Source organism: Toxotes jaculatrix, chromosome 4 (genome assembly GCF_017976425.1).
Source record: "Toxotes jaculatrix isolate fToxJac2 chromosome 4, fToxJac2.pri, whole genome shotgun sequence".
NCBI lineage: Eukaryota > Metazoa > Chordata > Actinopteri > Toxotidae > Toxotes > Toxotes jaculatrix.
This window is the reverse complement of record NC_054397.1, coordinates 16,178,220-16,204,436: the sequence shown is the minus strand read 5'-3', so window position 1 is coordinate 16,204,436 and position 26,217 is coordinate 16,178,220. Positions and strand designations below refer to the sequence as shown.

Genomic DNA, 26,217 nt, shown 5'->3' with positions numbered 1-26,217 from the left:
AAGGTATTTCAGTAGCTGGATACACATTTGCAGACTAGTCTTTGGCAGCAACAGGAACATACTATGCACATCAGTATTATCACGTTGCCCCAAAAACACATGACCCTAAAATTCCTACTGTGTGACTGTGCATGTAGATACATTAGGGACTTATTGGTGGCCTTTGGGAAGTTTAGGGATCATTGGTCATAATGAATTTAATGAGTCCATTCTGAGGGCAGGTGGTGATGTGATTGGACCTACAGGGGGCAGTTTAAGGCTACGGTGCTTGACACCTATTAAAGTCAACAACTTCCTCGTTCCCAGACTAATAAAAGGAGACATGTAAAGTTACCATCCCTGTAACAGTGTGTGACTGTCTGAAAAGGATTTCCTGCTCACCGTATGCACCTTTCTATTGTGATAAACTTCAAGTATTGTGATCCAGGCTAATTAAATTCATGTCTGAGGGGCGGGCATTAGAGAGGATCCTCCAAAGAGACTTGTTCATTGTAGCTCCACAGACGGGAGAGAAGGGCGGGGGGCAACAGTGGTAGTGAGAGAGTAAAAGACCGCCGGGCGCACGATCCAGCAGCGCTGAGAGCCATCGATGAGGAAGTGTAATTGAACCTCCGATGTGGAGGGAGGAAAGCAGCTCATCTCTGTAGTTCGCCGAGAAAGCGGCACCCATTAAAAACGCGGAGACTGGTGAAATCAAGTCAAAGGAATGAAGTCAGTAATCATGTGCCTTGTTGGCACCGCATCGGTGCCGCCACAGCGGTAAGGTTTGTGGCGAGAAGGAGAGAGCAGGAGCAGGAGGAGGAGGAGGAGGAGGAGTAGACAGCCTGGCAGACAGGTGCGACTCCACAGCCTGTTTCATTTTCTCTCGGTCCCAGTAAGTCTCAGAGCCATGGATACCCGCAAGGAAAACAAGGTAAGGAAACAACCCATGAAACCCAAATCGACAACGCGAAAGGAGAAGAAATATAAAAGCGGGAGGTTTATCAGGAGGAAATCGCTGCGATCTTTTGGGAATTTCATGGGAAGGATCCTTAAAACTTTGGGTACTTTGGCGCACTTTGGCGACGCGGAACCGCCGGACGCCGAGGACGACGACGGCGGCTTCGGGCAAAGCGCATCGGGGGGTTTCAAAGACGACTGCTCGCAGGTCTCCAGGGAGGGAACCGTGAAGAAGAGCTCCACGGTGTCCTCCTCTCACGGCTCGGTGAAAGAAAGGCTGTCGTGGTGTTACGGCGACAAGACCCCCGGGGTGCTGGGACTGAAGAACCACGGCAACACCTGTTTCATGAACGCCGTGGTCCAGTGCCTCAGCAACACGGACCTGCTGGCCGAGTACCTCGGGTTGGAGCAGTACAGATCGGATGTGTGCCACAGGCGGGTGAACGGGGAGGTGAGAGGAGAGGAGCCGCAGGCCGCCAGGGGAGAGGTGACCGAGCAGCTGGCGACGCTGGTCCGAGCGCTGTGGACGCTGGAGTACACGCCGCAGCTGTCTGTGGAGTTCAAGGTAAAGACAGAGAGGGTTTTAGGGGTGTTTATCTGTTGGGTTGGTGCTGATATCACTTTGTTGATATGTTGCGTTTTTATTTATTTAGTTAAGTTGGATACATTGATATCTATTGATTTACCTTAGTGGACCTGTTTAGACCTGTTTAGACCAAACAAGTTTCTGTTATACTTTTCAGGGGGCGTGACATGATTTTGTGTTGTATATTTAGTTTTTCTCAAAGTTTCCAATAATTTCCCCCCTTGGGAACATTTGCCAGCACTTGCTAAATGCATGTGTTTCTATATAGAGTGTAAATCCTCATTACTTTAATGCCTTTAAATAAGAATGTAATGTTTTCCAACTAATGTTCAGCTACTTGGAAAAAAAAAGTAAGGCTACAGGAATATTCCCACCTGGAAAAATCATGCATGGGCCCCCAGGCACCCAGGGGCCCTGAAACCAAGTTTACTGTATGTCAATTGTTTTTTGATTATTTAATCAACTGCACATTTGTCTGGGAATGTGCTCCACTAAAGCACAATAAAACCACAATTATAGGGGCTGGAAGGCATGCTTAAATCAAATTACCTCAAACTAATTGACACACAACAAACCTGCAGCCAGGTAGTATTCCAGCACAAGAGAACTGGTGGGTTTCTGGGTTACTGACTGAACTGTTTATTTTCCTCAGCAAACAGTCATTTAAGGCTTTAGTGCAACTTGTGCATCCTGTGCACTGCCGCTGCTCAGCAGCATGACTGTCAACACATCAGGTACATGTACAAGAGGATCTTCAGGGATTTGTAAGCAGCATTACCAACTATTATAGTCTGTATCGGCAAAACAAATATTTGAATAAACACGTCAGGCGTGCACTTCACTGAATGTGGTTCAGAGGGCAACGGTCAACCTGTGGGTCCCATTTCTGTGAATTAAGGCGCTCAGGTTGTGTTTGAGTATTTGAAAGAGGAGATAACCAGTCACGTGAAAGAGTAATAAGAAACAAAACAAAAAAAAACCCTCACCATTTTGCCTCACGGCTTCAACATTTTATTATTGTTTGTCTAAAGCCGTGGCTGATTTGTGTGCATGCCATGTGGTTACTGATTACACGCAGGTTGCAGTGTCTCTGCTTGACTCACCTGCACAACAATCCTGCACTTCAGGTGGTTTGTCTGCATTCCCTGGCTGTCATGTGGAAGAAGGAGGAGTCAAGCATTCCTTCGCTTATTTACGCAAGCCGTTAAAACGCATGTGATAGTATTGTAGAGGCCACATTAAAAGTGCACCATTACCTGTCAGATATCAGGAAATAAAATCAACAAGTGGTCACACACTGAGACACAGAAGTTTTCTTGCTGCTGTTGTCACTCTGGAGCAGCAGGACCCCCAGCCTTCCCTCTGGGCTTATTATATGACAGTCAGCCAACAGGCTAACTGAGTGGTAACTACTCTGTTGCATCAATAGCCCGGGGGGCAGTTATAGGGGAAGGAGTACAGTGTTTCCCAAAGGCTGAGTATTTACTTGTGTTGGCGTGTGGCGCGGCGTGTGATCGACGTGCATGCAGACATTCATGCAGTTTAGAGGAGGAGAGTGTAACCCAGGTTATTTTCTGTAGCTGCAATTTACAGATGCCGCCTTAACAACTCACACTCAGGCTATCAGTAGACACTGGCCAGACAGCTCAACACAGAGAAGCCTCTTGTCCCGCACTCAGTTACTGCAGGGCAGACAGGTGAGTGGGCCTAAAATGAGTTAGTTTGAGAAGTGTGAAATAAGGCGTTCTTACCTGAACTGAAACCAGGAGATTTTATCTATCTGGGCGGGGCCGCTGAAGTAGAGCCTGTGAACTGGGACAAACAAAAACAGATACAATCACATTACACAGGCTGAGGCATGAGAAGACTGAGTGGGGATGATTAGAAAATGTTGATATTCAAGGCAGTGACTTTGGATGGGGCTTTGTTCCCCAACTACTACCCCAAGTTTGTGATGAATTAATAATGTGTGAGAGGGCAAGTTATGGAAAAGGTAGTGATTAATAGGCTACAGAACTTAGTGCTTGATGCTGTTTTGATCTGAAAAGGAGTCATGGTGTTATGGATCATTAATGCTGAGCACCTGCACGCATGTAAGATTCAGTGGACAGATTTCAGACTCCTGTCATGTGCAGCTTCTCTCAGGGAGGGTCTGCTTACTTTAGAAATAATAAAAAGTTTGTGATGGGAAAAACAGGAACTCACACACGGTCTTGAAAGGTATTTGGCTATGGATTGAAGACATCAATGTCGAAATTACAGTTAATACTTATTATATTTGCCTCTGTCGAATTGACTCTCAGCCACAGTTTGCACAACATGATGATTGACTGATTGATTGATTGATTGACTGAGCTGTCTTCATCTCAAGACACTAGTTTTGCACACAGTGCCAAATTTATGAAATAAAACGGAATCTCCTGGTGGGCCATCATACTGATTTCATATTGTAAACCTTTGTATTAAAATGAACTAAAAATGGTGGCAGATATCAGTCAATGGCCCCCTGCTAGAAGGAAATACGTATTATTAGCCCTTGAATTTAATGTCTTAATGTGCTGCTTTGTGTTTGAACAGAGGTATTTGATCTTTCCTCTGTTTTGCTCCAATACCTCACAAAATTATTGGATGTAATAAAAAATAAAAATAAAAAAAAGAAAGCATGTCCTTCACTCCCCTTTCCTCGCCTCGCCCCACTGCATCAACACAGTGATTTGTGTATGTCTGCTCATCCTGGGGTGAAGCAGGAGAGAGGATGTTTTCTGTATCAAGTGCATTCAGCCTGGAAAAAGAGGATGCCCCCTGCTGAGATGCCTCCAATGGTGTGCACTCAGAGAGGAAGAGAAAAAGAGAAAGAGGGAGGAAGAGACGCCGCTGGTAAACAAAACTTATCGTACCTCCTGTGATCCTCATAAGACCCCCTCTGAGTCTGTAATCAGAAAAAAAAGGGACAGACAGCTTTGACAGCTGATTATTATTGCAAAATTTCTCCACCACACTTAAAGAGAGGCACTGGACTGCAAATAATAAGTGGGTGAAAAAACGAAACTTTTCTCTGAGATGAGGACTCTCGTACTTTTTCTAACTTTTTTTTTGGAGGGGGGGATTGGGATTAGGAGTGAGTAGGAGTGATGAGCCTGTCAGTAGAATTCACAATCTCTTTACTGAAGATACCAGAATGACCTCAGGCTTTTTACAATGATACATCAGGGAGTTATGTCAGCATTTAAATGTTGGCTGCATCTTCCTGAAAAGTTTGAAAGTTTATTCTTTTTTTTTTTTTTTTGATTTCTTTGCCTCTGACAAATCAAACTACAGTATGTGTCTGTAACACTCTGCAGTGAGTAAACATTCAAAATAAACTACAAAAATTTAAATTTATATTTATCCACCACATAATACCAGTCTTTGTCCCAAAATCACAACACAATTCATTGTGAAAAAAGTTGACTTGTGTGAATCGCTAGACTTGTTTTAACACATGATGCTTGTGGTTATGTTTTATAAAAATTGGCGTTTCACTTTTAGATGTAATTTATTCCTCCCTGGATAAAATAGATGATGAGAAAAGAGAATGTCGCACCCTGTAAGCCCTCATTAGATTCATATACCTATTTGCCAAAAACCCTAAGTCCCGCACCATGAATCTGATTGTTAAAAAATGTGCTCCCAAAATGCAGCTGTGCATCCAAATGACAGTGATCAGCCTAATGGAGGTGCTGTATTTAAAGGTCAAAATTTCCAACTTTGCCATAACTGCCTCACTACACATTTGATGTTGATGAAATCTGGAGGGAGTAAGTGTCCTTTTATTGGTCGGTGCAAAAGTTGTCTACATCAATTTAACTCGATGACGTGGTGTGGTCTTTCTTTTTACTGCTTTACACTCCTGACCTAAAGGATTTAACAGCACAGTAACTACTTTTAGAAGTTGTAGCGAGAAGCCCGGATTCATCTTTTTACGCTTGACAGGATGCAGCTCTGTGAGGCCAGAGAAGCTCAGCCAGGAAGATGAAGCCTGGTGCTTTAAGTAGTCTTGTTTGTTCTGGGAGTGCAGGAAGTGTGTGACAGTGAGGCAGGGCAGTGAGACTGATGGTTTGTTTGTCTTTTCTTGTCTCTGCTCTCCTTCAAGGGCCACTCTTATTCTCACTCTCGGTGCTGAAAATTTATACAACGTTTGTAGACAGACACACACCCACACACACACACATATATATAAATATATAGCAGTGGGGATATGTACCACCTGGACTCTCTGTGCTGAATTTGCACAGTGGGGCTGCCTCTTATTTCAGTTTGATTGCAGCACTTTTTCAGTGGAGCAGATGGGGGACTATTTTTTTTTTTTTTTTTGAGATTTCAGCAGTGTAAACAGTACGAGGCTAGAAGATCCATTGTGCACCTTTAAGCACACAACAGATATAATAATCCATGTGTTTTATATTTGGCCACAGACGTGCAGTGGGATCTATGCCTCAGCTGTTGAGGTGAATGTGAAGTAATAATACTTAAAACGCTTCATGTCACACTTAAAAAACACAAGCTAGACTACTTACAAGTACTGTAACAGAGCCAGCGTATGCTGTTTGGAAGCAGCATGCATTCCCACGATTCAGTGAGCCGCACTCCATTATACCTACACCGCTGTGACAAAAAGCAATAAAGAGACACAAGGAGAAGTGTGCCTGTTCTGTATCTGTGTAAGAACTACACTTTGAGACCATTTTCCACCAGGTTTAGTATCCTTCCCATGATTTATGTACCAAGCCTGAATGACACAGTGTAGGAAGCCATGGGAATAAATCAATCTTTACTGTTCTGGGGTGCGAGACTGCGATCACCGAATCATGGAAGAGAGTCTGGGATGACTTTCCTACTTTATCTCAGTGAGGGGAAGCACATTGAAATGGCACATGTGCTCACACAGCTCTTGATAGCGTGACAGATACAGCTTTCCTAGACTCTCAGTTGTGTACACAACAGCGTATTTACAGCCTCAGCTGTGAATCCTCAGAGTATCAATTTCTCAGTTTCAGCAGAGCCCAGGGAGCCTTCTCTGGGCTGTAAACCATTCAGAGGCGATTATTTCCATCACATCTCATCCCTTCTTATTTTTTACTGATCGCCTATAAATCCTACGCTGGGGACATCTGTGGACACGCAGGCTTTGTTCGGTTTTGACATGCTGGCACCTTTATTGAGGGATTTCCAAGCTTCTCAGCATCATAGAAAAGTGATAGGCCTGATTCCAAAATGTAGCGTCTAGATTTGTCCTCAAAAAGACCTGTTTCTCCTGGAGGTGAATCCACTGTGACCCAGCAAGACACAGGAAGGAGTAGGATGAATTAGTAGCCTACTAATTAGGATACCAAGATGCATACATGCTTTATTGTTTTTAAAAAAGTTTTTGACTTTATTTGGCATGAAGGACTCTACTACAGACTTCTGTAATGTGTTTTATAGGGGACAAAATATATGATCTAATTAAATATATACACTGGGAAAATATGTGTGTAGCCAGAGCTGGCAATAAATATGGCAGTAAATATGTAGAAAAATAATATCTTATCAAATTATATGCAATTCAAAGTGCCCCAGATGTCTGGAAAACAAATAGCAGTTCACCAAAAATAATCAAATCACTGAACACAGGATAAGCTGCACCTGTCTTAGTATAACAGCATAACAGCATCTGGAAGTTTCAGTGTGGCAGTGATTGCATTCAAGAAAAAGCTCTAAGAGAACTAAATGTAATCAAGAGACATTTTTCAAAACTTCCAAATTTCAGTTTTGTTTTTCTTTTTTTAATGTTATTGTGTACATGGCTAAATTGTATATATGTGTATTTTGATGCTGTGGCAGTATTGTTTTTGAAACTTTCATGCCAATAAAGCAATTTGAATTTAGTGGAAGGAGGAGGCAGTGGACGACAGGTGCTACATTGCTAAAAGAGGCTGGTGTGTGTGTGTGTGTGTGTGTTTTCCAGGGGTAGCTGCGCTGACAGGTGCTCAGCTGGGACTGATTAGTGGAGGGAATGGTGCTCATATGATAGAGAGGAAAGGAAAGGAGAGATAATAGAAAGAGAGGAAAAAAGGAAGAGGACACAGAGGTTGTGTGTGTGTGTGTGTGTGTGTGTGTGAAAGAGAGAGAAAGGGTTTAGATGAAACACAGCATGAGGGGAGAAAGAGTGGTATAAGTGGAGGCTGTAAGTGATGACTGCCCTGCGCCTGGTCTGTTCTGACAGCAGAGGTGAGCCGGGCAACACCAGGCCGCTGAAAAATGAAACCCTAAATGGAGTAGCCAGTAATGACAGATTCTATCCAGCCTCATTCCAGCCACACCTGTGGGGGGGAATGTGTGGAAAAGAAGAGTGTGTGCAGTTCCTCTTAAGGTTATGCCCTGTCATAATTTGTCAGTATCACTCTCTGTCTGTCACTGAGGAATCCATCCAGGCCTGTTTGGCAGGCTGGACCATGATGAGGTGAGATGGTGTAGATGGGCTTTTTAGGAAGAGAGGGGAGGATCATTTGCTTGATGCATGTTTAGAATAAATTCCTGGCCTGCCAGCACTCAGATCTGTCATTGTTTACAGAGTAGGAGTATTGATGTGGGGATGAGGCCATGAAGGGATAATGGTGTGAGGTGAAGCAAAGGTAGCAAGATAGGACACTAAAACAGGGTAGGCGTGGAAGCAGGGGTTGTTACCAGAGTGCAGCCCTGTCTCTGCTGACTGCAAGGAGGTCGTGACCCCCGGCAGTGGAGACTATGCAGGTTTATGTCTGTCTTTTGTCACTCTGTTATCTTTACCTTTAATGTTTGGTGTTTTCTTTGTTTGTGGACAAGCTGTGTGTCCTTGATTATTTTTGTTTTGTTTCATTTGCTAACTCAGAAACACCCCCCTTCCCCCAGATCAGACCCTGAACTCCTGTGCTCAGTTCTGCTCGGGGCTAGACTTTTGATTGGGTTCAAAATAAAAAAAAAAAAAAGATCTGAGACCAAGCCCAATTATTCTGTGCAATTGTGTGTTTCTCTAACATAATTTGGCCTTTTGGTGGAGTGGAGTTCCAGTTTAATAATTACAGGTGGGAGTCATATCAACCGTAATTATTCATTTTAAAAACTGGATCATCAAGTGAAGAGTTATGTCATCTGTGCTTCTGAAATCTGTTTATATGAAACAAAATAAATTACACAGCCTTGTTTCACGTGCTCTAATTAGATAATGATTAAAGTCAATAAATGAAACAAAGGTTGCTTCAAGCTGGAGAGGATTCAGTGAAATTCTCCACCACATCGGGTCAGGCCCAATCAGGTGTGGGCTGAGAATCAGATCCTTGGTCTAGACTGATCAATAATCCTTACAGAAAAATCTGTGCTCCTTCAGGTTGACCCTTCCGCCCACCTTTATCCTCTCTTTGACTAGCTCTAAAGTATTTGCTCAACAAACAGTTAAGATCCCACTAGAGCTGTGCTCAGGTCAGCTTTGAACACTGTTTGCAGAGGAACTCAACATTTCAGCCTATTTGCAATTCTCCTCTTTGTATCTCCAGCCTTCCTCGGTCTCAAGAATTTTCTGTCTTTCATTTGTCCCTTTACAAGAAATCAATTAAAAAAAGACTTGATACTTGGGGATACAATTTTTGCCACTTTGCCAAATCTTTTTATGCGCCTTTGAGGCTGTGTGGTGCATTTCACCAGAGATGCTCTGAGAGACAAAACTGTAAACAGATATCAAAGAGATGAGCAAAACTGCCATTCCCAGCTGTCACACGCACGCACACACACACACACAAACACACACACACACACACGCACACACACACACTCAAGTAGAGAGAGAAGTGATGGGGAGAAAACGGCAGAGATGAGGCCCGGCACAGAAGTCAGCCCCTCCTCTTAATGAAGTTGTAACCTCTTGATGTCATCAGGTTTCTGCGCCCAGACTCAGCCGGGATCTCGTAACCTTGGAAACTCTCCTTCCTCCTCTCGTCCTTTCTGTTTTTGCCCCTCTTATTTTGTTGGTAGCTTTGGGAAACTGTGCTGTCTGTGTTCTCACTTTTCATTTCTGGGACCAGCCACAACTGTGCCGGCCTTTCGATAGGGAGAGAGGAAAACACACGCAGGACTGTTGAAACTCGGCCAGCGTCCCTCCCTTACGCCACTGCTCCCTCTCTCCATCTGTCCCTCATCACTCCATCCCCTGTCAGTGCTTCCTCATAGTGATGAAGCTCATTAGCGGGCTGTCTCTGTCAGGTGTGTGTGTGGGGGGGGTGGGGGGGTGCTCACCACCGTGTTTATATTTAGATACTGGGATACTGCAGGTATGATGTGGTGATTTTTAATGAGGTGTGGAGCAGAGCCTGGATCCTGTCAGTCACACACAGAGCGAGAGAGCGAGTGAGCGAGAAGTAGCCACCTACTGTAGCGTTCATCCTGTCATTAGTTTTGTCTGTCATTTTCTCCATCTGACTCATATGCTCACAACTCATAATTGAATTAGACAGCCTGATATTTTAGTTGAAGGATAGTTTAAGGAAATCTGTTAGATGAGTCATGAATGTGTTTAGAGAAGAATTTCCTAAAATATTACTGGACATCACAAATGACTCCTGCTGATACTGAGTACTGATGTGCTTGATTTAGTTTTCTGATGGTGTTAACCTGCCAAAAAATAGCAGGTCTGGGTGCATAATTTAAAGAGTAAAAAAATAATAGACAAACATAAGGAGGAAGTAATTTAACTTGTTGCCAGTGCTAAGTGAGGGCAATAGTTTGAACTGGGAGTCAGTTTTCTTGATGTAAGTGGAATAATCTGCCTTATTCTGATAGGTTTGTGCCCTGTATGTTCTTGAAATGTCTTTGAAAAGGGTGTGGGGTCTGATCTCAGTGGAGCAGTTGAATCTGAATTTGATATAAATGGCTTGTCATGGCTTGACAGCTTGTTTTAGAACTGACAACTTTCAGCCAAGTCATCAATTTATGACTAGGCAAATTTGGCGGAAGAGTTGCAGTGTCCTCTACGATTGGGTTTATTGTGGTTCTGTGTAATTATATAGTTAATTAATTTTCGTCATGGCATTGTGGTGTCAAGAAACCACAGGTGTTTTGTTTCTCTCTCTCACTTGTTTCAAATGCAACATATTGCCAAACCAACAAGTGGTTTGGCTTTACTAATTTCAGAAATAAAACAGTGTGCAGCTGTACACAGTACAGGGAGGGTGTAATACAACCGACTGACTTTAAGATCTGTGAAAGCTTGTTGTGATCTGAAGTTCTTGTAAGGCTGAAGATATTAAGGTTTAACTGAGAACAGAGCTAACATGATTAATCAATAGTCAGAAAATATTTTAATAATCTAATAATTGTTTTTCTCATGTTTCCAGAAAACAAATACCAAACATTTCCTCATAACAGCTTCTTAAATGTGATGATGTGGTCCTTTCTTTCAGATATCATAAAAGGCCATTCTTTTTGCAAAGTGCATTGTCCAGAGAGAATTATGAATGATTTTTATTACATGATCTTATCATAGCTAAATAATGCCTGACAGTTGTTCTAAAATGAGTCTCCATTAAGTGACGATAAGAGAGAGAAATGTCCTTGCTTTTACCCATCTCTCTCCTGAATGCTTCAAGCTGAACCAACTCGCAAATAACAAATTCCTGTGTTTCATGACCTCATTTTGTCAGGAAGGATGTAACTGTTTAATGACTTCTGAAATCACCCAAAGTGACAGATTAATGATGATGTCTCCTCTCTCTCCAGAGCATAGTGGCCAAATATGGCTCTCAGTTTCGGGGAAACTCTCAGCATGATGCCCTCGAGTTCCTCCTCTGGCTTTTGGACAAAGTTCATGAAGACGCCAGTCCCAGCCCCAACAATAACAGCAACAGCAGCAGCAGCAACAGTAAGACCAAAGCAAATGCCAAGGTGAGTCCATATCGCTGGTGTTCATTGCCTTGACAGACGCCGGTTTGCTGGGGGCTAGCTGATTAGCATGCTAACATCAGTAGATAGCTTTGCAACATCTCGTCAACGTCTTTGACTTGTAACTTTCCTAAAATTGGCAGGCTATTAGAAGGATTCACAACTCGAGCCTTTGAATTTACCTCTGCAGATCACACTCCAAATACTTGAATCTTCCCAGTCTCTTCTCCAAATTCAGTAATGTCTTTTTCTTCACTGCACTAATGATTCTGCAGCAAAACACTGAAATCTGCTGCTGCATGTCAAACTCCATCTGGCACATTCAGGTTGCATGAAATCCCCCTTCAAATTTCACTTTATTTTTTCACAAGACTTCAGATGCCATCATGATCCAACTTCAGTGGCAGAATCGTGTTTTATGCAACACAGACCATTTAATGAGAGCAGTGCATCGGTTTGGGACACGGTTGTGTGATCGGTTTCAAAATTAAGCTGATATCCAAAACTCAGTATGGCAGACTTCACCAGTGGTCTTCTGCTCTTTGACCATGCTTCCGTGAAATGATTACAACAACACAACATTGTTTGGTACTCCAGCCATGCCAGTAACCTCAAATGTCACAGAATGGAGCCCCAAGTGGAGCTTGTTCTGTGAAGAGTCAGTGTTGCAGCACTTTGAGCGCTGCTGCAGTTCTTCCACCTGCAGTTTAATTGAAACCCAATGGGTCTTCTTCTGAAGTGAACTTGGGTGTGGAGTGACTCTTCCAGGGGAGAGGCATGCGGCTGTTCCTACTTCCTCCCTCTGCCTTTGTCTCTTTGTGGGGCATTCACCTTGCAACGGTGTGCTTGGAAATGAGCCAGGGCTGGACGTAGTCCGGTGAGAGCGAATGAAGGACAGACTCATCATGGCTGAGTTGATGACTTTTTATCATGACTGGAGTCTGGAATCAACGCTGGCCAAAATAAAGCCATAAAGATATGTCTTTGAAGTGTGCAAAAAAATTAGTAGTTGCATGTGAATGCAACCGCAATATATCACACAAAATTAGAGTGCAGTAATGCTTTTGGTTATATACAGTCTTTTCTGTCCAGTTCTTATACTTTGTTTCCTGTGTTTGCTTTTCATTCTCTCTGACCGTAGGACAATCAAATGCTTTCAGATAGGCCCCTGACTGACTGCCTGTTACACTGGTTCTGCACAACAAACATCTGTTTTATTGTTGTGCAGGTGGTAAATGATCACAGTTTGAACTGAAACTAACTATGAAATCTATTGCGATGACACAGCAGTGGTGAGAGTGAGGAAGTTGTAAATTGAAACACTAAACCTGCTTTTTTTTCTTTATGTTACATACACTTTAGTCTGTGACTCCATACACAAATTTTAATTCAAAAATGATTGCAGTTCATGACACTAGAAAACAGATATTGTATCAGTGCACAATTTTTTGTTCTGGCAAATTTCAAAACGTCTCAAGAGACATTCAACTCTATCTTTGATTATTGTCCAGCTGTAGTGGGGAAGGAGTTCTCCATGAAATACTGAATATGAAGACCTGCTGTGATCACCTCACACTGTGACAAACTCCTTGTGCTTAATTAGATTTGCTAAGTATCATCCTGTTTCTCATTGTCGGCCTGGAATTTGGAGGCTGGTTCTGTCTCCACTCTGGGCCTTGCTGAGCCGCCAGCTGACGATCTCCAGTCCTATTAGTAAATGTTATGAGCTAAATTGTCACTGTGCTGCCACCCAATGCCCAGCTCCCCCTCTCTGACAGCAGCACTAATAGAGGCAGCCTTTATGCCACATAAAGAGCTTAGGGCTGTGGCTCTCATCAGGCTGCCAGTGAATCATGGTATCATAAAGCCGGCTTTCCTCCGTTGCTGCTACGAGGCAGAGAAGAAGAAAATCACTGGCTTTTTCACACCAGGAGGGAACATGTCTGATTTTCTGAAATGAAATGCTCGCCCCCCTTCCCGTAAATTGATTTCATTCATGTAGCACAGTGCGCTCATGCTTATACTGCTGATGTAATATGAAAACCTTGGAACTCCGGCTTTGAAGATGACATGCTCCTCTGTGGGTTTAGAAAGTCGGGTGACCTCATCTGTGTATGAAACATTTTCCAAAACAGATCAAAAGCACAAACACACATATACCAAAATGCACATATCACATTGACACTTAAACTGCCCAGTCTACTGTGTGTTTTGATGCTTCCATTGAAGTCCACTGCAGTGGACTGAAATCAGGTAACATTCCTTTATTAGAGACAGTCTGTAACTCATTTGTCTTTATTTGCATCTCACATACTGTGATCAGTGATTTGAAATTGAATATTAAGTTAATTAACAAATCCCTGACATTGACTGCACAGCTCTCATCTCCCTGGCAGCCTCATATATTTGTGGTAAAGCTGTGAAATCATCCCAGCAACGTGCTCTACCCCTTTCATACAGCAGATGTTCACATGGTCTGCTCAGTGCATGTGTGGACCCATTCATCTGAGGCAGCTGTCACTCTGGCTGCTGCTGTTAGCAGAGTCTCCAGTGTGGTTCCATACACACTAATAAGCCCTATGAATTACAGTGACTAATTACCAAATAAAAATTAAGTGTCGGTCTAACCTCTTCATCCACGATCTGTCCCTCTCGCTTGCCTGCACGTGTGCTCTTTATATTTCTTTCTCTGTCTGGCTTGCTCTCCCTTGTTTCGTCTTTCCTAATTCTTTCAAAGCCATGCAGTGTTTGACCCATGTCCAACCCAGATGGTGAAGGAGGGTTGCCTAACATGCTATGACCATTATTCGGTGAAACTGGGCAATTGCAATGTTTAGCTACAGGAACCTCTTGAAAATAAAGCGAGTACCCGACTCCTCACTCTCAGCTTTTTATTCTATAAAAGCATCAAAAAGTGCTTTTCTTTAGTGCTTGGCAGAAGTCCTTTTGCCCATGTTGATTCCCTTAGAAAGACTATGGATCCTTGCACAGAACCTTAACAGGTCACATGATAACAGAAGTCTTTTCACAGGGCAGAGGGACATACGTAAAGTAAGATGGAGTAGTGGCTGAGTTGGGCAGTAGAGAGAGAGGGAGGCAACAAAGTGACTTTGATTGCCCTGTCTGTCACCGGAGCCTGGGAAACAGGCATCTAGGATGATACAGGTCATGCTGAGCTGACAGAAACTTAACAGTGTCAACAGTGTGCCTGTCAATTCCACAGACATTTAGTGAATGGCACCTTGGCCTGCAGTTCATCCTCACGCTTCTCCTGAACCACCAACATAGACCTCTGATTGTTTCTTATGCAAAATCGTGTATTTTCAATCTTAACCAATTTGAAATGTTAGAGACATGGAATTAGTTGCTGGAACAGACTAAACCCAACATAATTCGACATTTTGTGCATCTTTACCGTGTTGAGGACACTACTGTCACTACTGGCCTTTTTTAACATGAAAGATAATATTTAGAAATGTTTAAATATGTCACTGATTCAGTTTGTTCAGTGTACCAGGGGCCTGTTTGGTTAAGTTTACTTTAACAACAGCATGCCTGTCAAAGGCTCAGATGTATTTAAGTCTGTTAACAACTTATGTAACCTCCTTGGGAGAACAGCTCCTTTTTATTGCAGTGACTACATTTTTTTCTTTTCAACTTGTGCATTACCTGCCTCTGTCACATTTTTTGACAGCCCCCTAATGTTGTGACATTTTTGGGCTCTCATTTTTATTCCCGTCGTGTTTTATTCTCTGGAGATATGTTGAAATTCTCAGAGAACAATTGTAATGAGCTCCTCTTAGAGCAAGTGCATATTCATGTTTGTGTTCCACTATTTTACCTTGCTCAAGGCTACACATTCAATGTAAGAAAAACATAAACATATGTTTGTTACATATGCTGTTGTTTTTCCGGTGAAGGCAGATGTGCATCTTCTTACCTCACTGAGTCATCTTAGGGTTGTGAGCATATTTGGAACAAATAGCAATTATTGGATGATGTGACGTATGTGCTTATACATGTGTAACTCCATCTATAGATTACCACATAAAAAAGCAAATATGAGCAGGAAGCATGAGTTCAGTTCACAGAACTTCAAAAACATTTTAAGTGGATGTTGACTCATTATTGACATATCTGGATACTATTTATTGACACTGACGTGTATTTGTGTAGGTGGTTTCCTTGACAGTGATTTAGAGAATTCATGGATGGATTTATGAATTTATTTTGATTCTTATTAGAGAGAGACAACCAGTCTTTCAGGGTCCCTTTGCACAGAGTAATATTTATTTAAGTGTAGGTTAAAACATTAGAAACAATATAATGCAGTCAAGGACAACCTAACACTAACTAAAGCCACCAGAGATAAACTTCTCAGGCACAGTGTTATTCAAAACCCAATAAGCATCATAAAGTTTACATTTTTTGCAAAACTATTGTATTTTCAATTCAATTCAATTCAGTTCAATTTTATTTATATAGCGCCTTCCACAATCAAAATTGTCTCAAAGCGCTTTACAGAGAACCTGGGTCTCTGTAAATCTGGGTCTCTGTATTGGAATGTATTAAATTTCACATGTGTAGATAAAATGGTAAATAGTGTATAACCTAATAAATGATTACACACTTTTGCAAAAAAGCAGATTTGTTATAGTATGAAATGCAGAAGGGTCCATTTGTGTTACAAAGCTTGTTTATGCAGCGCACCTGATCAACGAGCAGTGTGACCAGTCCAGCAGCTTCACCCAAGTAACATTATGTAACACAAGACTGTGAACACACACGAAGGCAGCTCAGTAATGTTAATCCTCCTTCCAATGGGACCTCACTAAACTCGCTTGGTCTCTCTCTCTCTCTCTCTCTCTCTCTCTCTCTCTCTCTCTCTCTCTCTCTCTCTCTCTCTCGCTTCACTGCCACCACATCAGCAGCATTCCTTACGGGCTAACAGAAGACCACAGTGAAGTCATGGCTTTGTGCACAATAACGTCTCAAATCATCATTCATTTCTCACTGTCGATGATAAACGATCAGTGTTGCAGTAGTTATTTTAATGTATAAGAAAAAAATACAAGCAAGTGCTGAAAAGATCAGATTAGTGTCATCTCCACTGGCTCACATGATGCCAAACTGGCAGCTTTTGTCTTCCAGCAAGTGTTAGAAAATACGGAGGAACAGCTTTAGCTACAAGTGAGAGAGGCTTTTTCTTGACCTGCTGGTTGCGGTGCAGAACATAGCTGCCACTGCCTATGAGACATGGCAGATTACATGATATTAAAGGTCAGAATCACACTCAGAACTGGTGCATTACATTCTCCCCTCAGGCCTCAGCAGTTCTCAGAACATGAGGAAGATTGGCTGAAATACCCTGCTATCTCTGGCGAGAAAAATTTGCTCAAACCAACAGACTCACACTTTGTATTATCAGAGAGTGCCATAAATTTCCCAGTGTTCATTGAGTGAACATATGGAGCGCAGTTATATTTTGCCTTAGGCCCCTACATGAGTGGGATTTAGAGTGAGTGCATTTAAAAACTCATCCATCTCACCCTATGGACAGTAGTGGGTTATAGAGGTTTGCCAATGCAACACTAGCACCAAAGCATTATGTATGCATTATTCCATTTTAAATAGTGGTCGGCCTTTAAGCCCCAGGAGGGTTGACTGTGGATAGAGTGAGAAAAAAAAATCTCTTGGTCCTGAAGCCAAATGCATAGACTTTGAAATCGAGTCCGAGGGATGTGGTAAAGGGAACGAGGCCTCTTATCGACAGGGACAGAAATAGTGAGTATGATAGCTCTCCATGCGATTTTTGGCTCTTGTTATAGCAATCTTCAACCAAGGAAAAAACTGAAATGCAGGGATCACACAGGAGACCAGGTAAATGTTCAAAAATCAAAGGCTTTTACTTGAAAGCTGGAGGTCATACATTAGAAGTCAGCTAGCGTAGCAAACAATACAGTCAAGGAGCAGGCAAAAGGCAAAGGTCAGAAAAAGGTGCCAAAAAAAAAAAAAAAATCATGCACAAGGAGTAGTCAACTTGAAACAAAGCTGTCTGGAAATCTTGCCAACTTGTAGTGTGAAGACAATCCAGAAACTGGCAACAAAAGGTAAACGATTTAAAAATAAAACAGGAAGTAACTACAAAGAGTCCAAGCGGGATGTGACACATGTTCTCCAGGGTGGGCAGAGAGCAAATGTTGATGAATGAAATGAATCACTTGACAGGCAAGGTGAGAGGAAGAGGTTGATGGGTCCTTGATCTGGTGTCTCCCTCGTCAGTGTCAGTCATCAGGGCATTAATGCTCTGACATCACATCCCCCGTCCTCGCTTTTACACAAAGCATCATTATGTTTTATGCAATAAAGTTTAAAACAGTCTATGACCCAGCTTCTTTAAACACAAACTATGACTGAATAAAGATAAGTTTTCTGACAGGATGTTCTTTAAAATGAGTGTAGAAACATGCTACATAAAGCAGAACATTATCTAAAATCACTGTAAAACTTCATGTAAATAATTGCTGTTGCAGAATGAGAGTAACACCCTGTTGGAAAGAAATAATGCAAGTGTTCCATAAATATTTCAAGTTTAATAAGTAATTAAATAACATATTTTTCCCCAGAGAGTATAGTTGTTGAGAGTCAAGAAGTGGTTGTTAATATTTTACACATGAATCAGAGCATTTATCAGATTTTAAAAAACAGCTTTGAACTCATTCAGAACTTATATCTTGCAAACAAACTTTATTTCACAGATACTACAGATTAAATTATTAGTAGTATTAGTATTTGACTGATTACCAACAGACCAACTGATGCCAGGATCAGACAACACAATATTTTTGTCTTTCGAGACTGTGATTATGTACGATGAGACGATCATAGTGTCTTATAATCTTGCCGTGACCAATCAGCAAGTGTGTGGGTGTGCAGCATACAAATCCTGTAGTGTACAAAGGGTGATGTCACACCTACGGGTGTGTGGTTTTTGGTATAATGTGGCAGTCACACCACAGAGTGACATTCTCTTGACCATGCAAAACAGGTTAGGCAGGAAGCGTAGTGACGTAGGTCGTGAACTAACCATGACTTCACTAGCTGTCCTAACCTAGCTAGTGCTTGTCAGTCATAATAGCTCCTGGAGCTTCTCTCTACTGTTCTGTTTACTTTCCCCTGCCGTTTTGTTCACCATTTCACATCATTTTGTTCCATAAACCTAGTAAACTCCGTTGTGAAACAGTTCATATTCTGACGAACAATGTTAAATAACAGTGAATAGTGCAACTCAGCGAATAAGCTATGATAACTTCCTCTATTTTTGACACCCCGGGCTTTCTGTTCCCTCAAAGTTTAGCACTGTCAAGATAGTTCTGTATCATCTTTCCAGAAGGTGGGTTAAACTGTTGTTTCACCCAAGCCTTTTTATGTTGAAGTTCTATAGTGATGTCTTTGGCTCGAACAGAGTATGACTGATGGTGGGGGAGAGTGACCACCAGACAACATTTCCTGCCCTCCCTCCAGTGTTTGTGTCACATCCAGGTGAGGTTGTTCTGCTGTGAAGCCTTTAGTTGCTGTTTGTTTGCCCTCACCCTTCACTGCTCAGCCCACCTCTCTCCTCTTGCTCTCAATCTCACACAGGTTACATCAAAGCAGTGTCACCCCTGCCACAGCTACCACCCTACACTTGGCCAGCAACCTGATTTTAAGTGGAAGTGACATTTCTGAGATGCCATAAATTCCTCCTGACAGAGAGGGAGAGTGAGGGTTCTTAAAAGAGACATCTTGGAGTTTTTTTCCCCTTTTTTCTCGTGATAAGTCTTTCTTTTTTTTTTTTTAATGCATTTTTCAAAGAGGGTTACTGTTGCAGAAATGGGGAAGAATGTTTGATGTTGGAAAAGAAATCATAAAGCATGTTGCTGCCATGTTAGTTTCTGTTGAGTAGTTAAGGCCTTCACAACACAACACACTCTCTTTTCAGCGCGTATTACATAACTTACAAATGTAAGTCAGCAATATAACGTCAACGTTAGGAGTACTTCTGAGAGTTTCTATATTTTATCAGTGTGAAATGGTCTGGACAGAGTGAACGGGGGTCAGTTAATTCCCCTGTGTTATCCCACTCCTCTAATAGGATTTACACAGGAGGGGGTAGAAAGAAACTTTTGATGGAAGCCTCTGCTTTTTGAAATATTTCTCAACATATATTTCTGCCCTCTCTTTCCTGACGTGGTTTCATCCATAATTCACTTTCCCCGTTCAAGTGTCCTTTTTAAGCCGCTTTCCTGACGTAATGTCTCAATCTATCACCTACTGAGGAATGAATGACTGAGCAGACCTTCTCATGCCCTGCCACTTGCTCTGCCCATCCACTCCCTGCAGCTCTGTTAGACTTCAGCAGATATGATAAGGATTCATTGGTCGGGTTGGTGTGCCTGTTTGTATTGAAATGAGACAAAGTTGTTGACTTTGCACTTTTCTCTGCCCCGTGAATGAAGTTGCTCTGACAGCTCTTTAGCATTCCTTTGTGCCCCCTCTGAATTGACACTACACACTGCCTATATATTGGTGCTTGTAAAGGAGCTTCTTCTCGCTTTGAAAGTTGGAAATTGAGACAGCTTTCCACAGTTTAACTTTGATTTATGTCTCCACATTTCTCTCTGCCACTTTGTCTCATCGCTTTAGATATTCACTGAGGCAGATTAAAAGAAAAAGACAAAGGTAAAAGAGATAAAGTGACAGAAATTAAGAAGGAGGGTTGGCTGTCTTTCAGTATGCCAGTACACATCCAGTGACAAGTGCTCACACAGCATACAGGGTGAAACACTGCTCTGTTTTTCCTGTCTGTTCACTGCATCTCACTTGTGAAACATCTGTTAGAATACAGTATGACAACAAGGGTGAGTACTCAGAGAGTAAACAGGCAAGGAAGGAAGAAATGCCAGAGGCCATTATTCTGTTCATTTTTCAGAATATAGATGAGGTGAGAATAGAGATCCTACCTGGACATAAAACCAGAGAAGGGTTATATTTAAGCATTTTCTGTGATCTGAATGGGTGTTTTCTGAAGCATCGGGCAGCCACAATTGTAACCTGCCAATTTCTGCTGCTATCCAGACTGCAACACAAATTCAGTTACCACATGATGGTCTGCAAGTGGAAACACCTATATTGATTTCAGCTCAGTCAAAAAAAGTTGTTTGTTGACAACTATTAAAGCTTAAACATTGTTTGGCCACTTGGTGGCAGCAAAAAAAGCTGTAAACACAACAGTGTCATGTTATCATCCTATAAATCTCTAAGGCAAATGTGTTCTCACTTGCCGAACAGTTTCATGTTTACACATTCAGCACACAGTGGCATTCATTAGAAGTCTTGTTTCTATCGATATTGAATATTTCACTCCTTCTAACTCTGGTTTGGTCTCCACCAGCTGTTGAAGTAAATATCTTTCTGTTTAGCTGCAAAATGCTCCTCCTCTCTCTGCTCCTGTTCACCAGATAGTCGATAAATTTATCTGTCTGTTGTTTGGTACTGGACAGATGGTATACAGTGCGGTTTGTTTGTTGTGGTTGTTTTGGTTTTGCTTTTTTGAGTCTTTTAGTTGAAAAGAGCTCCCTGCTGTGACTGGAAGCCAGAGTGATCAGAAACAGATTTTGGTGGACAAAAATGGAGAAGCTCCTCCATAACTTTGACTGAAAATTGGAAGACCAATAACAGTGGAGTCAGAGTATAGTTCGCTTCAAATAACATCTATCTTAAGATGATTCATCCACAGCTGTCCCAGACTACATAAAATGACACAAAAATGGTCGGATGTTGTTGCCAGACTATCCTGCTAGAGTAGTCCAAGTCTTGTAATGAATAAAACTGGTCTCTTATCAGATTCAGAATTAGGTCAAATTATTAAGACCCTGACTTTAAAGCAACTTTAATTAAACTGAAAGCATCACACAAATGAGAAAACACATCTCTGGTAGGAATGTTGTTGACTGTCATGCCAGTGACTTCATGCTAACAATCTGGATATACCTCTTGAGCCCCGCAATAGAAATTACAGAATTCATGCATGACATTTCTGTGCAGGCAACTTCGCAACATACTGTAGAGGCCTGTTGAGACCAGAGTAGCCAGAGCTCGTGAGTCAAGGGATCTGAAGCAGGGACCCCCCACCCAGTGGTGGAGCAGCCCAACAGTGGACTACTGTGACTGAAATGCCATGCTGCTGGATGTTATGAAAAATTAAATAGGTCCTCTCAGGGGGCAAAACAGTTGCACGGACGGACACTGAGGAGATCCATAAGTGGCAGCAACATTAACGCAGCAACTGATTCATGCTCAGGAGAAGACAGCGGATAAATCCTACTGGTCTCCTCCTGTCCTCTGCACTTCCTTCATGTCTTACTGGTGTTTCTGTGTGTGTGTGTTCATGTGTGACAGCAGGTGGAAGAGTTTTCAAGATGAGCTTTTAAAACCCTCTCTTGCATGTTTGACAGGAGCAGACAGAGCTGCCCTTACCTGCTCTCTCTTTCGGGCTCTTCTCTTTAACTTGCATTTTTCCATCTTAGTCTCACATCTTACCAAGTAGTGATCCTCTTTAAGGTCAGGAATGTTTTTTTTTTTTTTTTTCATATTTATCCTGGCTTCCAGCTCCTCTGCAGGTATATACACAAACACACACCCACACACACGCAAACACATGCAGGCACTTGACCTACGTACAGTAACTTGAGGCGGACATCACAGACACTGCCACCAACCTGCTGGTGGACATTTATTGCAAAAGGCTTTTAATGGATCCTACTACGTGAATGAAATATTCACGACATTTCTTAGGAAACATTTAATTAAATACATTAATATTTCAAAGGATGTCCTCCTTTAAATAGTTCAAGAACATCTGAAAGATAAACTTCTGTCTTTAGCAAAAGAGAAAGAGGGAATGAAAATGAAAGACATTGTGAGGAAAAAGTGGAGGGGAGTTGATAGAGAGGTTCCTCTGATGAAGATTAAGGGTGAACTGAGGACTATGGGAAGTTAATGGAAGTTAGACTTGTACTATGAATGCTGCAGAAATCAGCTCTTACATTCTGAACTTAAAATAGGAACCTTTTCTGAAATAGCTCTGCAAAAATGTTGAATTTAATGATGTTCACTTTGCATAATTTTATAAATATATATATTATATATTAGAACTGTATTTACAGAGGTGGAAACAAATCAGTCTCCCAATGGATAAGAAAACTGTAGATTTGATAGTATATCAAGAGTTTAATAATGATCCTAGGGAAGAACAAATCACTCTCACTGTCTTTCACACAATCATTCTAATACAAATTTTCCTAAAAAACAAGTAAAAGAAAAATGTTCTGGGTTTCAAGTCTATATTGTTTGCAGGAAGCGTTCACTTGTGAGTGAATGTTTAGCTCGTGTTGTATAGCTGCTGCAGCTGGCATCATCTTTCTTTGATTTACGATATTTGTCTAACAATTATTTCTGGTCAGTGAATGTAAGACATATTTCTCTGAAAACTGATGGAGCTTAGGAACTCACTGACGATATTTTGGAAATTGTCAACTAATTCAGCGAAAAGAGAGAAACAATCAATGTGTTTCCCAACTGAAGATGTAAATCTTTAAAAATGAGTCACAAATAAATGTTTTATTTTAAAGAAAAAGGGATAAAAACGTCCTAAAACAACTGGGCACTTTTGTTTTTGGTGATAATATTGAAATAGAAGTAAATACTGTATTTGTTGGGGACTATTTACAGCCATAGATTTGGTGCACTGATATTTTCAGCAAGAGGATGGTGACCGTGGGATTGGCTAAATTATTGGCAAAATAAACTGCAGAGCCCATGTGTATTGTAATAAAGGCAAATATCATCCAGTAAACAATTTGGCTCACAGATGTTTTTTTAATAGTTACTTTGACAACAGTGGAGCTCTGTGGCAGAGAGGAATAAGTTATGATTAGGCTTTGGCTGCAACAGGTAACACTTGTTTGTAGGATCAGTTCGTTGTTGTTGTGCTGCGTCATGGTATCTGTTGTCAGTAAGAAAAATATAGAATATCACCAGAATGATCTAATCTAATCTAATCTAATCTAATCCAACAATGTAAGGTTGTAAAACTATGTGAAATCCATTCTTTTGAGACAGGAGATTATTTTTTATATCACAAGTAACTGTGAATCATGCTACATAATTTATAGAAAATCTAAATCAGACTGTCAGTTCTAGCCATTGTGTAAATGTTTGTATCAACAATGCACTTTCCCATGACAGTCAACGATGTTTGGTTGGTGGGTCTGTCCCAGTTTTTGCACCCCCACAGTTAGTTATTGCCTGAACTGCAGCCCACATTTAACTGCTTTCCTTAAATCCCTGTTGGCTGTTAAATTTACACAGTAGGTTTTTATGATGTGGTAGACTGGGTGAGAGGTGTAAAATTAGCTTTGTGGAATCAGGTATGAGATCTCGTGTGTGATTTTTTTTCTGTAATTAATGTGGAGATGAAGATACCTGGTGGCTATTAGCTGCTCACATTGTCACCTTGAGTCTGACAGGCTGGCAGCGAGAATGACCAATCTGTCTCAGATCCTCAGAGGGATTTCGGTAACATTTTTCACACTCATTATCATCTGCCGTCTTCGGTGTGATTGAAAACTGGTCCTGCTGGTGTTGGTGGAGACTGAAAGGAGACTTTTTTTTTTTTTTGTCTTATTCAGGTAAACAAAGTCTGTCCTGCACGTTCATTGGCACGTCCACCACACCCACCTTTACATGCTGTGCTTCCTGGTGCCTGCGGGCCTGTTGAACAGGACTGGTAGCTGCAATGCAGTCTGACCTGTTCCTGTCACCTGTTCTCCATTCTTCATCATTGTCCTCAGTGGCCTGAACTGAAAAGAAAATATTTATATCTCACTCAAGCCCAAGTCATTCAGTTTCATATTTAGTCATAAGATCCAGTGAACAGTGAACAAACATTTGAAAAGACAAGTTTCAGAAAATGTAGATTTATTCTCTCAGTGTCTCAGTCTCTCAGTTCTAGATCAATCAGCTTGTTATATGCAGTGTAGCTCTTTGGATTGTGGTTGACTCTGAGTGGGTGCGTGTGTGTTTTCCCATGGTTTTACTGCAGCTTAAGTGTTAATGTGCCAATGTGGCAGATTGTGCAGAAGGATAAAGGGTTTAAAAAACAGACACGGGCCTTGTGCAGCCCAGACCAGAGGCTCTTTAAACAGTAACAGCAGCATTATGTCTCGTGACAAGACAAGAGAACAAAGCAGCTTCACATGTACAATTCACTGTCACAATACCAGAAATTTGGTTGTACAGATACCAATGAAATCAAACGATTCTTGATACCAAGTTCAATACCACAACGCACAATCACTCCCTTCCATTTAGTCAGTGTGCAAGCAGTAATCTGTGTCTGTGTGTGTGTGTATCATCATGTCAAAATGTGGTCCTGGAGACACTGTTGCGGAAACTGTCACAAAGGTGGTTTTGAGTAATTTGGCAGGTGCGTTTGTGTCTGCTTGTCTGTCTGTCTGTCTGTCACTGCAATATTGTCACAACTGTGCAAGACGCAGTCAAAACTTTCACACCAAACTTTGCAGGTGTGTAGTTGAGATCAAATTGAAGGCTGAGTTTGAGGATGTCTGTGTTACATCCCATGAGTTCTGAGTGGCTTTTTGCTGAAATTTGTTAAATCAACCAAATGCAGACCTGATTCCTCCACATTGTGTGTGGGAGTTTTCAGTAGATTTGATTTTGTGCCTTTGTACCATCTCAGAGAGAGTTTATGATGACATTAACCAGTCTAACAGGTGATCACATTTCAGTTAGAAAGTTCTCAGCTTGTCCTTTGGTATAAGGTGTCTGCCTGTCTTTCTCAGAATGCCAAGCACAGACCAACAATGCTTCTTTTTCTCTGTTTGGACGAGAGACTCTGGCACCAGCCATCTCAGAGCTCTCCTATCAAAGAGAGAGCAAACACCCTTACAGGACCCTTCCTCTTCAGAAGCTAATGAATTCCCTCCCCTTCATCTCAATGAGTCACATCAATTCGTTTATTTCTCTAAATCAGTATTTGCCTGGGAATAAATGCTTCCAGTGTGCAGATGAGACACACAGAGTGGGACGTAGAGAGAGAGAGATGGCTCTAACCTCTGCTGCCAAGCCAGATTTGGCTGTCAGAGCTCTGCCAGGGGCTCTTGTCTGAGGCTGCTTATTTTCTGTTCTGCCTTTGTTTTGGCCCGTCTGGCATCTCCATAGTAACAGCCAGAGAATGGCGGGCCTGGCTGCCCTTGGTGCCATATGAAATGTGTGGACTTGCAGAGCTCTTCACATTGGCTTAGGCCTAAGATCAGAGAAAGGTACAGTGAAGCTATTTGCTTTTGTTCTTGACAACTTGTGTAATAAATAAATATCAGCGAGTAAAGTGGAATAAAGTGTAATCATTTTGCCAAGTGACGGTGCATGGTGAGTTGGACACAGAGCGTTTTGGTAAGGGGAAGTGACAGTGGAGAAGGAGTTATGATGACTGGAAGAGAGCAGAGGAAAGCAGTGGAACAGAGGAAGAGAGGCGGGAGTAGGGGGGTGGAGGGACTAAACATGCCTGTGGCTTCCACCGTTATCTCCCAGACTGCCTTGTTACCGTAAGCCTGCTTTGAATAGGCCGAATTAGCGGCAGCCGTCCGGAGCTGAAAGAATAGGGGTGAGTCAGCCCGTTTACTGCATGGACAGCGTTTCTTTCA

At 41.9% G+C, this 26,217-nt stretch overlaps 1 protein-coding gene across 1 annotated transcript in view; it reads left to right on the top strand.

The window, feature by feature from the left end:
• Positions 1 to 706: 706 nt before the first annotated feature.
• The window catches only part of usp43a (ubiquitin specific peptidase 43a), a 94,998-nt gene continuing 69,487 nt past the window's right edge, over positions 707 to 26,217 (top strand). The window contains exons 1-2 of the mRNA XM_041037005.1: positions 707 to 1,504; positions 11,291 to 11,455. Of these exons, the coding sequence (XP_040892939.1) occupies positions 890 to 1,504; positions 11,291 to 11,455 (780 nt within the window). The 5' untranslated portion in view covers positions 707 to 889. The remainder of the gene's footprint in view (positions 1,505 to 11,290; positions 11,456 to 26,217) is intronic.